Source organism: Diabrotica virgifera, chromosome 6 (assembly GCF_917563875.1).
Source record: "Diabrotica virgifera virgifera chromosome 6, PGI_DIABVI_V3a".
Lineage (NCBI taxonomy): Eukaryota > Metazoa > Arthropoda > Insecta > Coleoptera > Chrysomelidae > Diabrotica > Diabrotica virgifera.
This window is the reverse complement of record NC_065448.1, coordinates 205315124-205329845: the sequence shown is the minus strand read 5'-3', so window position 1 is coordinate 205329845 and position 14722 is coordinate 205315124. Positions and strand designations below refer to the sequence as shown.

Here is a 14722-nt window from a genome sequence, read left to right as displayed (position 1 = left end):
CTCAAATTCGATTTTGTTTCGAAGCCTTGACAGCTTTCAGGATTTTTTCCTAAATTCGAATAGTTGCAAAAACTTATTTTAAATCTAGTCTAATTTAGCTTATTTTTATTAATAGTCCAGGGCGCATCTGTTTTGAGATGGACGTTGAGAGGTGACTCAAATTTTTTTGCAGAAATTGCTTGAAAATAAATCAAATAATAATATTTGAGTTATCCTCCCTCTCAAAAAGGTCCGGAACATTGTTTAAATAATCAAAATATCAAAAATTGAAGGAAAAATTCGATTTTTTTCTTGGTTTTTTGATTATAACTTTAAAAGTATTCATTTCCGAGAAAAGTTGTAATGACATAAAAGTTGCGTAATTAAATTTTCTACAATATAGAATTGGTTACAAATTTAAAAAATAGTCACCCTAGTTGCAAAATAGCAATAATTGCGAAAAAAACCATACAAAAACAAGTATTTGCATTTTACGTCTTTCAACCATTTATGCTACACTTAGGACCTTCATATTTCACCCAGAAAAATATTATGATACAGTTAAACAATACTATAAATTTCATTATGATCGGTTCAATAGATTTTGCAAAATAAATTTTGCAATCCAGCATTCGCAAAAAAAATTAATTTTTTCAAAATGTTACAGGACTGAAAATAAAGCAGATAGCAAGTTGAAATTTTTTTTGCTTATAGAAGTGTACTGTACCTTTCATTTGCAATTTTCAAAATTAAAATCGATTAATTACCACGGCGTCAGAAAATTTTTGAAATAAACAATAATTTTTGGTGCTACGTGCAGGACAGCGGTGTTCGATTTACACAAGTTGATTTCCACCAAAATTTCTTCAAATCTTTATCTAATATATTATTTTCTTACTCTATATTTTGTTGTATTTTAATATTTTAGTTCCACAAAAATCAAACTAATTTTATTATTGTTTGTGAAATATTGTTTAAACAATTGCATATGTTTAAAAATAATAAACTTTTATTATTTAAGTTAAAATATATGAACAAAGAAAGTTTTTGCTAATAAAAGTGTTATTTCAAAAGATAGAGTATGTGTTTTTATTTTGCAATAAACAAATTTATTTATTTATATCGAAATGTAATAAAAATTAAAATTTATCAATCATTATCAAAGGTCATTGGAATGCCCAATCAGAGCAAACTATCCACTGTTCTGCGCGTAGCACCAATAATTAATGTTTATTTAAGAAATTCCTGACGCCGTGGTGTTAATCGATTTAAATTTTACAAAATTGCAAATGAAAGGTACAGTACACTTCTATACGCAAAAAAATTTTCAACTTGCTATCTGCTTTATTTTCAGTCCTGTAACATTTTGAAAAAATGAATTTTTTTTACGAAACTGGATTGCAAAATTTATTTTGCAAAATCTATTAAACCGATCTTAATGAAATTTACAGTATTGTTTTACTGTATCATAAAGTTTTTCATGGTGACATATGAAGGTCCTAAGTGTAGCATAAATGGTTGAAAGACGTAGAATGCGAATACTTGTTTTTGTATGTTTTTTTCACAATTATTGCTATTTTGCAACAAGGGTGACTATTTTTTAAATTTTTAACCAATTCTATGTTGTAGGAAATTTAATTACGTAACTTTTATGTCAGTGCAACTTTTCTCGGAAATGAATACTTTTAAAGTTATAATAAAGAAACGAAGAAAAAATCGAATTTTTCCTTAATTTTTTGATATTTTGATTATTTAAACAATGTTCCGGACCTTTTTGAGAGGGAGGATAACTCAAATATTATTATTTGATTTATTTTCAAGCAATTTCTAAAAAAAAATTTGAGTCACCTCTCAACGTCCAAATGTACTATTATTTTTACAGATGCGCCCTGGTCTATAAAGGCTTTTCTTTACTTCAATAGTTTGCATCAAATCTTTAGAGGTTAATTTGACTGACTTTTCTTCAATGCAAATGAATGAAAATTTGCAGACATATGCATTCGCGGGAACAATACACGAATAGTCAATAAAAAAATTTTTATGTTTATTAATCGTTTAAATAAAAAAAATTATTTTAATGAAAAATGCTTTAATTCTCTTGTTTTTTACAATGTAGAAACTTGAAACTTTTACGGATAGTAGCTAATTATATGAACTATATATAATTTCACTTTTTACTTTAATTGTTTACGTTATGCTTCATAAATAAACAATAAAGTTTCAAATTTTGAACGCTAATGTATTTGTTTATACTGGGTTAGGATAAAGTATGGAACCAAGCAAATATCTTTGAAACGAAAAGAACAATATTTATGAAACTTTGCATGCAAGTACAGTGACGCAAAAGGCATCTGTTGCCATATTTTTTGTTACTATTCCACTTCCGGTTTCACCGGAAATACCCCTAACTTATTTAATTTAAATGGGACACCCTATATATTTTTGCGGATTTTAAAAGAACTTGTTATTTTTAATTCATACATATCAAATTTGGTAGAGAAAATTTGTTAAAAAGTGTCTGTAGATAATTTTTTGTATTAATACAACGTAATAGGAAATAAACGAGTACCATCTATACTGTAGACTAAAATTGTTGTTTACATGCACTGCATGACTTATTTGAATTTAGTATAGTAGGTAAAACTGTTACTGAACTAATTGACAGAAATAAGTTGTATTAAAAATGGTTCATTTAAGTGGAAAAGATCGTATTGAAATATTAATGATAATAGGTTATGGTGAATTTTCATTTTTTGGAAGTGAATTTTCCAAATCCATGGATTGGCCGTAGAGGATTCATAGAGTTCTCTCGTTCTCCGGACCTCAACCCGTTAGATTTTTTTCTTTGGGTTATCTAAAATTACGTGTTTACGTTAGGCGACCAACATACTTGCAGGATTTGAGACAAAGAATAATAAATTGATGAATGTGAACAAATACGTGGAGAAATCTTGCAAAAAGTGACTCACGAATTTATTTATAGGCTTGCACGTTGTTAGGAGGTGAACAGCAAACATTTTCAACATTTGAAATAATTTTTTTTTAATATCATTGGTCTAACGCAAATAAATTAACCTATTTTTTAACTGTAAAGAGATTTACTTCTTGTGTTAATAGTTTTTTCTTCCAAACTTGGTATGTATGAATTAAAAATAACCAGTTCTTTTAAAATCTGCAAAAATATACAGGGTGTCCCATTTAAAGTAAATAAGTTAAGGGTATTTCCAGCGAAACCGGAAGTGGAGTAGTAACAAAAAATATGGCATCAGATGCCTTTTGCGTCACTGTACTTGCATACAAAGTTTCATAAATATTGTTCTTTTCGTTTCAAAGATATTTGCTTGGTTCCATACTTTATCCCAACTCTGTATATAAACCGGCGTTTATTCGTGTCAAATTTCAATACGATACAAAATTTTAAAAAATTCGTGTTTTTATCGTAGTCTTAGAAGAACCACCGGTAGAGGCGTTTTGTGCTATAATTAACATTAGAATTCGTTTTGTCGTATTAATTAATTAAACGTTTTTCTTTAGTTCAATCGTTTGGGTCACATCTTTGGACGTTAATTTGACTGCCTTTTCTTCAATGCAAATGACTAAAAATTTGCAGATATATGCATTCGCGGGAACAATACACGAATAGTCGATAAAAATGTTTTTGTTTATTAATTGATTAAATAAAATAACGATTTTAAAGGAAAATGCTTAAACTCTCTTGTTTTTTACAATGAAGAAACTTGAAACTTTTACAGATTGTAGTTAATTATATGAACTATACATAATTTCAGTTTTTACGTTAATTGTTTACGTCATGCTTCATAAATAAACAATAAAGTTTAAAATATTTTGCCGATTTCGACTACTTTTCATGTTTGTACATCATATGTTTTATACATATTCTAATAAACATTTATATATTTTTTAATGTTTAAAAAGTGTAAGACTAAAAAGTAAAAAATAAAAATATATGAAAAAAATATTTTTAAGAAACGCTTTTCTTTAGTTACGAGTGACTAAAATTAAACATATTATAAAAAAAATCAACTAAAAAGCAAAAAATAAAAAAATCTAACACATTCGTTAAAGAAAAGCGTGGTGCGAAAACCGTTTATTCGCTAAAGACGCGCCACGCTTTTCTTTGACGAATGTGTTAGATTTTTTAATTTTTTTTATTTTTTGCTTTTTAGTTGATATTTTATGTTTAATGTTTAATGTTTAATTTTAGTCACTCGTAACTAAAGCGTTTCTTAAAAATATTTTTTTCATATTTTTTTATTACAACTAGGTACTATCACTGAAGGTCGCTGGCTCCCATTCCATATATCTCGTTGTTGACCGCCAACCCGTAATAGGCGGACGGTAAATAACCGATTCGATGTTTAAAAACGACGCGAGCCGCGTTCCACGCTCATTCAACAAAAAATTCTCGTAGTAGTAACATTTTTAAAAAATCGCAATGGTAGTTCCAGTGGAACGTAAAGTTGGAAGAGTTCTCGAGAAACCAAAACAGTTCGTCGGGAACAACTTAACCCTCAACATCGATGAAAACAAAAGCAGCATCTGCCTTACAGGAAACAACTGTAAAGTGACATTAGCAGAAAACAACGGAAAATTGCAAGTTGTTGGTGATAATTGTGAAATAGTTGTGAGAAAGGGCAACGGAAATATTAAATATGTGGGCAATTGTGGCAAAATAGTTCTTGGTCTTGGAGTTTCTTCTGAGAATGTGAACTATATTGGAAACCGAGGCAATGTGACATCTGTGAATCCAAATGGAAGCAGTGAACTTCAAGATATCAGTTTTGGTGTTAGTGAAAGTAACCACAGAAGAAATACAAATAAGTTTGTTAAAGACGGTACAAGAAATTTAACGGTTAGAAATGCCAATATGATTCAAGTTACTTCCTCTGCCGTACCGAAGAATTTTGAATTACCGCTACCTTTTGTTAGACTTCCAGGAAATCTACTTCGTCGATAAAAAAAAAAGGATAATAAAATGTACAAGTCTTTACACTATCAGTATTATAATTTATTATTGTAATTAAAGAATAAGACTTGGACTGACCAAATCCTTTTTTAATGCCAAAGAATTAATTTATTTTTATATTTATTTATTTATTTTTATTAAAAATTTTTATTGTTATTATTTCGTATTATTTCATACTTCTTTTATTCTTCTAGAAATATTTATTTCTACTTAATAGTAAATAGTAATAATACTTTTATAAAAAAAAGTACATATACTCATAAATTTACGTTTCTTATATTTATATAATAATTTATAAACAATACGGGCAATATAGGCACATAATATATTATTTATTTATTTTATATTACATATTATTATATTATATATGCCTATATTACCATATTGTTTATACATTATTATGTACATAAAAGAAATGTAAATTCATGACTACTTTTTTATGAAAATAGCTGTTAGACATTGTATGTAACAATATGTATATTATACATATAAGGCAAACTATCAAAATATTCAAATTATTGAAAATTAGAAAAATACAAAAAAGTTACTTTTTCCCTTTACTTTATCTGAAGTTAAAATAATTTAAAAAAGTACCTAAACTTCATACATAATATATTTATACATTTTAAAATTGAATACTAAAAGTAAATATAAATAAACGAATTTTGCAAATGAGAAGACAAACACAATTTTTTAAAGATATATAGATGCAGTGTCAGATGTTTATCTTAACCACATTAAATAAGAATGGTCTTTTCAGAGAACTCGAGTCCTGTCTTCCCTGCCTCTTGGAAGTTTGAACATAAGCGAAAATCAATGTTTATTTATGATATAAACATTTTTTTTTCTGTTTTCGGGCAACAGTAAAATGCATTTTAAATTAAATAAATTAAATACATTCTTCCTTTTGGTCAAATAATTTAAATTAAAAAAATGTTTTTGGACACCTTGTATAACTAATTATGTAATTGTTTATAAGAGGCTGTTTTAGCCGGGGCTATTTTAGCCGGGGCTGTTTTGACAGGGGCTATTTTGTGTGCGATCTATTTTGTCGGGGCTATTTTGTTTGCGGGCTATTTTGTCGAGGCTATTTTGTGTTCGGGCTATTTTGACGGGGCTTTTTTGACGGGGCTATTTTGACCGAGCTATTTTGACGGGTCACGCCTTGCGCCTTTCCCTGAGGGTCAGTGGTGTCATGGCAAAATTAGCAGTGCAGGAACGCACTGCTAATTTTTGTTTACAAAACCTTAATTCTCTATTTATTTTTTTTTTCTTTTCTTAACCAGTGTGGGAACGGCGTTCCCACGCGTTCCCACACCATGACACCACTGCTGAGGGTGGATACCGCTCCTTCTCGGGGGTGAAAATTTTATTAAAATAACTCCACAAATCGATAGAAAGGCAAATTATAAGCACAATTTGTTACATCAAGTTATTAATCAATACTTTTTGAGTTATTAAAGATCAAAAATTTTAATGTTTCGTGAAAAAATGCATGTTTTAAAGCGGTTTCTCACAAATCACCCAAAATTGTAAGTTTTTACATAAAAGTTATCATTACCAAAATTGAAGCTTTGAAAAACCTTTCATTATTAAGGCCATCGGTACATAATTCGCAAATATTGTACGGCTATCCCTACTTTTACTGTCTTTACTTGGCAAATTACGTGTAGTAAAATTCCCACTGGTATGGATATGTAAACATTACTTGAATGTCATTCTACTTGAAAATGTCATCATTAACTTAAAGATATGGCTTTTGAATGTTCTTAAATAACTGTTATTTGTATAATAGCAAATTATTAATTCAGTTAATAAATGTGATAACTGTTTCACTAACTATGTATTCAGTGTTTGTAATAATTTATATGTACAACAAAAACTAATACTCAATCGAGAAAAGAGGAAAAGTGTTAAAGTGATTTCTTAATAATATATTGTTACTATGGAACGCTTACAATTTTGAACATCTTTAACAACAAAATATTTGGATCACAGAATATATTATCCTGATGTATTCTCTGCTTGGATCTTCCACAAATAATACACAATAAATAACTTTTTATTAAGTTCACGTCTTAAATCAATTATTTATCAAATACACTTAACTATACAATATATTATATCAATATTATTTAATCAACAACTCAAAATGTCCCCGATGCCATGTCAAATATTTAAAATTGTCACTAATTGTCAATGTCTGACTGACAATATTCTATTCGACTAAGTGCGTTGTAAGACGAAGATAGATTTGGAAAATATTACCACGGACATTGTGTTTATTTTTTTCGAATCCGGAAAAAACCAATAAATATTTTTGAAAAATTTAAACGCATAATGAAAGACGAAATTATTACCGAGGGCCGAAAGTCCCTTAGAATAAATAAAAAGTTTATTTTGAATGAGATATTTGAAATTAAAAATCACACTCAATTTTCTCTTAGTTTTTCATACCTGTAACTTATTAAAATAAACATTATAGAAGTTCTCAGGGACTTTCTGCCCTCGCTAATAACGTAATCTTTCATTCTGCGTTTAAATTTTTTAAAAATTAATTATTAGTTTTCTCAGGATTCGAAAAAAATGCATTGCAGCCGAAAATACGTACCCATCCTCTTAATTCAAAGTGAGTTATAGTAGGTATATGAATGTATTTTTTTTCGGCTAATTATTCAAGCCTAATTAACGCATTTTATAAAATATACTTAATATACAGGGTGTAACAAAAATACAGGTCATAAATTATATCACATATTCTGGGACCAAAAATAGATTGATTGGACCTAACTTACCTTAATACAAATGTGCACATAAAAAAAGTTATATCCCTTTGAAATTATAAAATGAAAATCAATTTTTTCCAATATGTCAAAAACTATTCGAGATTTTTTATTGAAACGTGTGGCATTCTTATGGCAAGAATACCTTAAAGAAAAATTATAGTGAAATTTGTGCACCCCCTAAAAATTTTATGGGGGTTTTGTTCCCTTAAACCTCCCAAACGTTTGTGTACGTTCCAATTAAATTATTATTGTGGTACCATTAGTTAAACTCACTATTTTTAAAACTTTTTTGCCTCTTAATATTTTTTCGATAAGGCAGTTTTTATCGAGTTGCGGCTTCTTTTTTAATATGTTTACATAAAAATTTTATGGGGGTTTTGTTCCTTTACACCCCCAAAATGTTTGTGCACGTTCCAATTAAACTATTACTGCGGTACCATTAGTTAAACACAATGTTTCTAAAACTTTTTTGTCTCTTAGTATTTTTTCGATAAGGCACCTTTTATCAAGATGTGGCTTCTTTTTTAATATGGTTCAAAATATGCCTAAAAATATAAATTATTAATAAATTTTCATACGATTACCAAGTCTAAATAATCGTACTTAACCATTTAAAAATATGTGGTGGATTTGACTAATATTCAAAATATCTCAATAAAAACTGACTTTTCGAAAAAGTACTAAGAGACAAAAAAGTTTTAAAAACATTGTTTTTAACTAATGGTACCCCAATAATAATTTAATTGGAACGTATACAAAAGTTTGGGGGGGTCTAAAGAAACAAAACCCCCATAAAATTTTTATGGGGTGTCAAAATTTTACTATAATTTTTTTAAAAATCCACAAGAAAAAGAAAAAGTTTTCCTGCAGTTGGCTGTATACCATCAATCACAAAATTGGAAAGAAATCCTTTGTAAAAGGTATAATTTTTTTTTTATTATTAAAAATCCCTTAAAAGGGCTACATCACAACAAAACGTTTTCGATTTTTATAAAAAATCATCATCAGTGTTCGATCTAAAAATAAGTATAACCGATTTAATGAATATAAAGTTAGTATTTAAATTTTGACAATGGTTAGAGCAAGTTGGTTATACTTACAAACTGGATGCTAGCTGAGCCACAAAAGAAAAATATCTGGGTAAAAACCATTTACATAAAATATAGATGCCTTAAAGGTACATACTTCAATAAAAAGGCCTGTGATGGTCACATGGCAAACAGGATAATGCCCTAAGGTAAAGTATACAGGTTTCCCAACACGTGGGATCCAAATTGAGTTGATCACATTTCAATGACTTAATGGCAACTGAATGCGAAATGAGTGATGTTTCTGAAAGGTGTTAAAAGACAGATCGACAAATTTAATAATTTTTTTGTAAGATGCTCCTGCCATAAAAGTACCACATGTCTAGTTTCAATAAAACATCTCTAGGAATTTTCGATACATTGGAAAAAATCTATTTTCATTTTGTAACTTCAAAGGGCTGTAACTTTTTTTATGTGCATATTTATACTAAGGTAAGTTAGGTTCAATCGAACTATTTTTAATCCCAGAGTATGCGATTAAACTTATGACCTGTATTTTTGTTACACCCTGTATTTGTCAAAGTACTCAGAAATACAAAATAAATGAGCACCAAAAGAAGTTGTTATCATCAAAATTAAGCAAGTGAACATGAAAATAATAGGACCCTTTCGGAGATTTTGGGAAAAAGTAAAAAATAAAACGAGCGCCGTTTCCACAAAAATTAAAATCTTTAGTAATCCCTATAAAACTTTCTTTACTTTAGCATAAGTAATGACCTTAAACATTTTGACCGATATAGAATGCATATTTTTAAATAATATATACATATATGATTTAAATAATTTTGTAAATTATTTGCTTTTGATAATAATTCCAACAATACTGGATACACGTAAAAAATGATAGAGAACGAAATTTGAGTTTTTCTATTAGCAAAGATTTTACTTGTCTTTTGATTTCTTTATGAATCAAAATAACCAAGATAGAAACGTTTAAGCCTAAATTTTACTGCGAGAACAATGTCACTGGAGCCCTTTAACCTAATAGGTCTGGATCCCGCGTATGAAAAAAAGTTGATTAATAGCAAGCTGAAAATTTGTTAATAGCTTAAGGGTGTCTAGTCGGATAAACTTTGATATATGGGAACACTGTAACAAGGGCAGTTTTAATTGTGGAACAGGTTAAAAATTTGGAACTGTCAGAACACGAAAACGGCACATTTATTTTGTCCGACAGAACAGACTTAAACTCTCCGAACAGAGATTAAACTCTTATGCAAAAATCAGACTGCTATTTATCACCTGTCATAATTCCCGTCATTTGACATATTCTACATGTTCCACTCATTACAAAGCACATTTGGTGATAAATAGCAGTCTGATTTTTGCATGAGAGTTTAATCTCTGTTCGGAGAGTTTAAATCTGTTCTGTCGGACAAAATACATGTGCTGTTTTCGTGGTCTGACCGTTCCAAATTTTTAACCTGTTCCACAATTAAAACTGCCCCTGTTCCAGTATTCCCATATATTAAAGTTTATCCGACTAGACACCCTTAAGCTATTAACAAATTGTCAGCTTGCTATTAATCAACGTTTTTTTCATACGCGGGATCCAGACCTATAATATCCTAAAAAAATAAAGTACATATTTGAAAGATTAAATGTAATACAGGTTTATAGCTCTTGAAATTACCTTTCAAATAGTTGGATGTGCCTGATATCATAAAAATTAACAGAGTTATTCCAAAAAAAATGAAATTTCCAAAATTCTCAAAAAAATTTTTTCGAAAAATTTTTGGAGTATAAATTTTGATGCTATCAACTTCTTCTGGAGTTTATTTGATAGGTATTTCTAAATACTTTGACAAGAAAAGTAGTGTTATAAAATGCATCGTTTTCTCGCAGAAAAAAAAATATAACTTACTTTAAATTAATATTAAATAGTTTTTCAAGTAAAGAATTTATTATATTTCTTATTAGCTTAGAATCTATATAACAAATGCTCTATATAACAAATTTTGCTTAGAATTTGTTCCTCTATCCATTTGTGGGGTTATTTTTAATAAGTAATTTTCACCCCCGAGAAGGGGTGGCATCTACCCCAGGCTAAAACCGCAAGTTGGTACCATGTTACTTTTATTTCTTGACGTATCCTCTATCCACTCACCAATTTTCGTGAAAATGAATGGAGGTTTACCGAAAGTCATAGTTGATTTTTACCTTTAGTGACTGCATTATACAAAAGGAATTGAAATATAATTACATATCTAAATGCGCGTATTTTGGGAGCTCATAAATTATTAAACGATATGTGATATATAGTCGTCAAATAATTAATTTAATGCTTTTTAAGTACAACTCTCTCTTAAGCCGGGAAGGTGGGATGGTTTTTTTGCGAAGGGGTTGTAGCTCAATAATCGAAATGTGCGTGATTTAAGAGTTTATTCTTAGAATGTATAAGCTATACGAATTATATCCGCGATACGATATATTTTAATTTTTCTCAGCATTTTTCTCTTAGGTTGAATCAATTAAAGGGTTGTTTGGGGGTGAAGGGGATGAGCTCAAAAATCGAAACTACTTATATAATTTCAAGAGCTCATAAATAGCTCGTAATTCTGCCCCAAAGATCGATTCAAATCCCTATTTTTAAGTAGTGGGGGGGGGGGGCACTAAGATATTAAATTCCTGCCCAGTGTAACGAGCTCAAAATTTTTAATTTGCGGAATATGAAAGCTCATAAATCAGCGCTATTTGTTAAGTTTTTGCAAGTGGGGGGAGGGGCAGCTCAACACGGGTTGACAAACGAATGGAGGCGCAGATACAATACCGAGTTAGAGTCTCTCTTTAGAACGGAAAATCTAAAATAGTCACATGTCATATGTTATTAAAAAGGCAAATTGTAGGGTCAGATGGGCAGGGCATGTGATACGCAGTAACGACAATCGCCTTATAAACAATGTGTTTTGGGAAAAGCCAGATGAGAGAAGAGCCAGGGAGAGGCTTTAAAATCAACATTTCAAAAACAAAGTGGATGGCAGTTGGAAGGATTAATATAGATCAAGGTCAGCTTTCTCTTGATGGAGAGGAGTTAGAACGGGTAAATCATTTCAAGTACCTTGGCAGCTGGTCAAATGTAAATTGTGACTCAGATGAAGAGATAATAACTAGGATCGAAATATCACGGAAGACTTTTATGACCTGGAAACCAGTTTTATGTAACAGAAACCTGTCGATGAATATTCGAAAGAAGGTGCTGAAATGTTATGTGTGGTCTATCCTATTGTATGGTTGTGAGACATGAACCACAATGCTAAACAAAATAGAAGCATTCGAATTGTGGTGCTATCGACGAATCCTAAAGATATCGTGGGTTTCGCACACTTCCAATGAAGATGTTCTTCAAATGATGAATTCAGAACGTCTGCTCATAAGCATCATAAAGAGGAGTAAAAGAGAATACTTCGGCCATATAGTTCGAGGACCTAAACACCATCTGCTTCGCTTTATAATACAAGGAAAAGTGGAGGGAAAGAGATGGATTAGTCGAAAGAAACTTTCATGGCTGCGTAATATTAGACAATGGTGTGGCTGCACAGTAGAAACATTATTTTGCGCAGCAGCCGATAGAGAGAGGTTTCAGGAAATTGTAAACACGATGACGGCCAACGTCTGAATACAGAAACGGCACCTAAAGAAGAAGAAGAATATGAGAGAAGGTATGTAGGGCTTCCTAGAAAAAGATGCAGTCAGAGAAGATCTGGAAAAAATGGGAGTGAGACAATGGGAAATAGTGGCACAGGACCGACAAACATAAAAGCCAATAGTAAATAGTAAACTAGGCAAATACTCACGAAGAGTTGTAGCGCCATTGATGATGATGATGATAGTTCCAGTGGAACGTAGAGTCACAAGAGTTCCCGAGAAACCAAAACAGTTCGTCGGGAACCACCTAACCCTCACCATTGATGAAAGCAAAAGCAGCATCTGCCTCACAGGAAACAACTGTAAGGTGACACTAGCAGAAAACGGAAAATTGCTAGTTGTGGGTAATTATTGTGAAATAGTTTTGCGAAAGGGCAACGAAAATATTAAATATGTGGAATTGTGGGAAAATAGTTCTTGGTCTAGGAGTTTCTTCTGAGAATGTTAACTTTATTGAAAATCGAGGCAATGTAACATCTGGGACCTGGGAATCCAAATGGAAGTAGTGACAAAACATCAGTTTTGGTGTTAGTGAAAATAACAGAAGAAGTGCAAATAAGTTTGTTAAAGATGGTACAACACATTTAACATTTAGAAACGTCAATATGATTCAAGTTACTTCTTCTGTAGTACCGAAGAATTTTGAATTGCCACTACCTTTTTTTACACTTCCAGGAAATCTAATTCGTAGATAAAAGGATAATAAAATTTTGTATCAAGTCTACACTATCAGTATTATAATTTATTATTACAATAATTAAAGAATAAGACCAAATTCTTTTTTAATGCCAAATAATTAATTTATTATATCTATTTATTTATTTATTAACTTTAATTAAATTTTTTTATTGTTTATAATTTGTATTATTTCATACTTCTATATAGTCCAGAAAGCCACTGCGCATCCGCTAGGAAAAATATTCTAATTCGGATTTTTTGCACAATCTTACTTAAAAAGGACCCCTTTTAACAAATTTGCATGTTGCCAGGACCAAAAGTTGGTCAAAAATTTTTTAAACGTTTTTTTTTTTGTTTTTTCCTAAAATTTTTCTTTTTGCATGGAACAAATTTGTTTTAGGTTTTTTGGATCATTCCAAACAGAAAAGGTCTGTATTGACTTGTCTCTAAAGTTGATAGTTTTTGACATATAAGCGATTAAAAATTGAAAAATTGCGAAATCGGCCATTTTTAACTCTCAAATACTATGTGAAAAACTGAAAATTTGAATGTTGCCAAGGTAGGTAGATATTCTTTAAACATCGATTGATGAAATCCCGAGAAGTTTTTGCAATACAATATTTAAAACTCCTTTGTTTTTTAATTGCTAATCAAGCGTGCGCGACACTATTTTCCACCGTTGGATGTGTATGCAGTATGGTCACAGATTAACCCAACATGTTGGGTTAATCTGTGGTATGGTGCAAATGAAAGGAATAAATTCGTTATTTCGTAAACCAGCGACTTAAAGGAAAAATCCCGAAACAGGTCGATTTTTATTTTTAAGTTATGATATTGTGACATATATGGTATACTAGTGACGTCATCCATCTTGGCGTGATGACGTAATCGATGATTTTTTTAAATAAGAATAGGGTCGTGTGCTAGCTCATTTGAATGGTTCTTCAATTCTCTATTCAGTGATATAAACATTTACATAATTATTTATACAGGGTGTCCAATAATTTAATTTTTTTGTCAATTTGCCAAATGATTTAATTTAATAAAAAATTTTTGGACACCCTGTATAAATAATTATGTACATGTTTATATTACTGAATAGAGAATTAAAGAACCTTTCAAATGAGCCAGCACACGACCCGTATAACCGACCTGTTTCGGGATTTTTCCTTAAAGTCACCGGTTTACGAAATAACGAATTTATTCCTTTCATTTGCACCATACTGTATACACATGCAACGGTGGAAAATAGTGTCGCGCAAGCTTGATTGGCAATTAAAAAGCAAAGGGGTTTTTGATATTGTATTGCAAAAAACTCTTCGGGATTTCATCAATCGATGTTAAAAGAATATCTACCTACCTTGGCAACATTCAAATTTTCAGTTTTTCACATAGTTTTTGAGGGTTAAAAATGGCCGATTTCGCAATTTTTCAATTTTTAATCGCTTATATGTCAAAAACTATCAACTTTAGAGAAAACTATCAACAGAAAAAAAGACCTTTTCTGTTTGGAATGATCCAAAAAACCTAAGAAAATTTTGTTCCATGCAAAAAAAATA

The 14722-nt window shown here is 30.3% G+C and overlaps 1 protein-coding gene across 1 annotated transcript; it reads left to right on the top strand.

The window, feature by feature from the left end:
* Window positions 1-4369: 4369 nt before the first annotated feature.
* On the top strand, window positions 4370-5122 carry LOC126887146 (uncharacterized). Its single transcript, XM_050654507.1, has one exon. It carries the CDS (start codon window positions 4436-4438, stop codon window positions 4955-4957), a length of 522 nt encoding a protein of 173 aa, XP_050510464.1. The 5' UTR covers window positions 4370-4435; the 3' UTR covers window positions 4958-5122.
* Window positions 5123-14722: the final 9600 nt, after the last annotated feature.

What these genes read in the sequence shown, in the direction of transcription:
- LOC126887146 (XM_050654507.1), top strand. Translation starts at nt 4,436, where the DNA reads ATGGTAGTTCCAGTGGAACGTAAAGTTGGAAGAGTTCTCGAGAAACCA.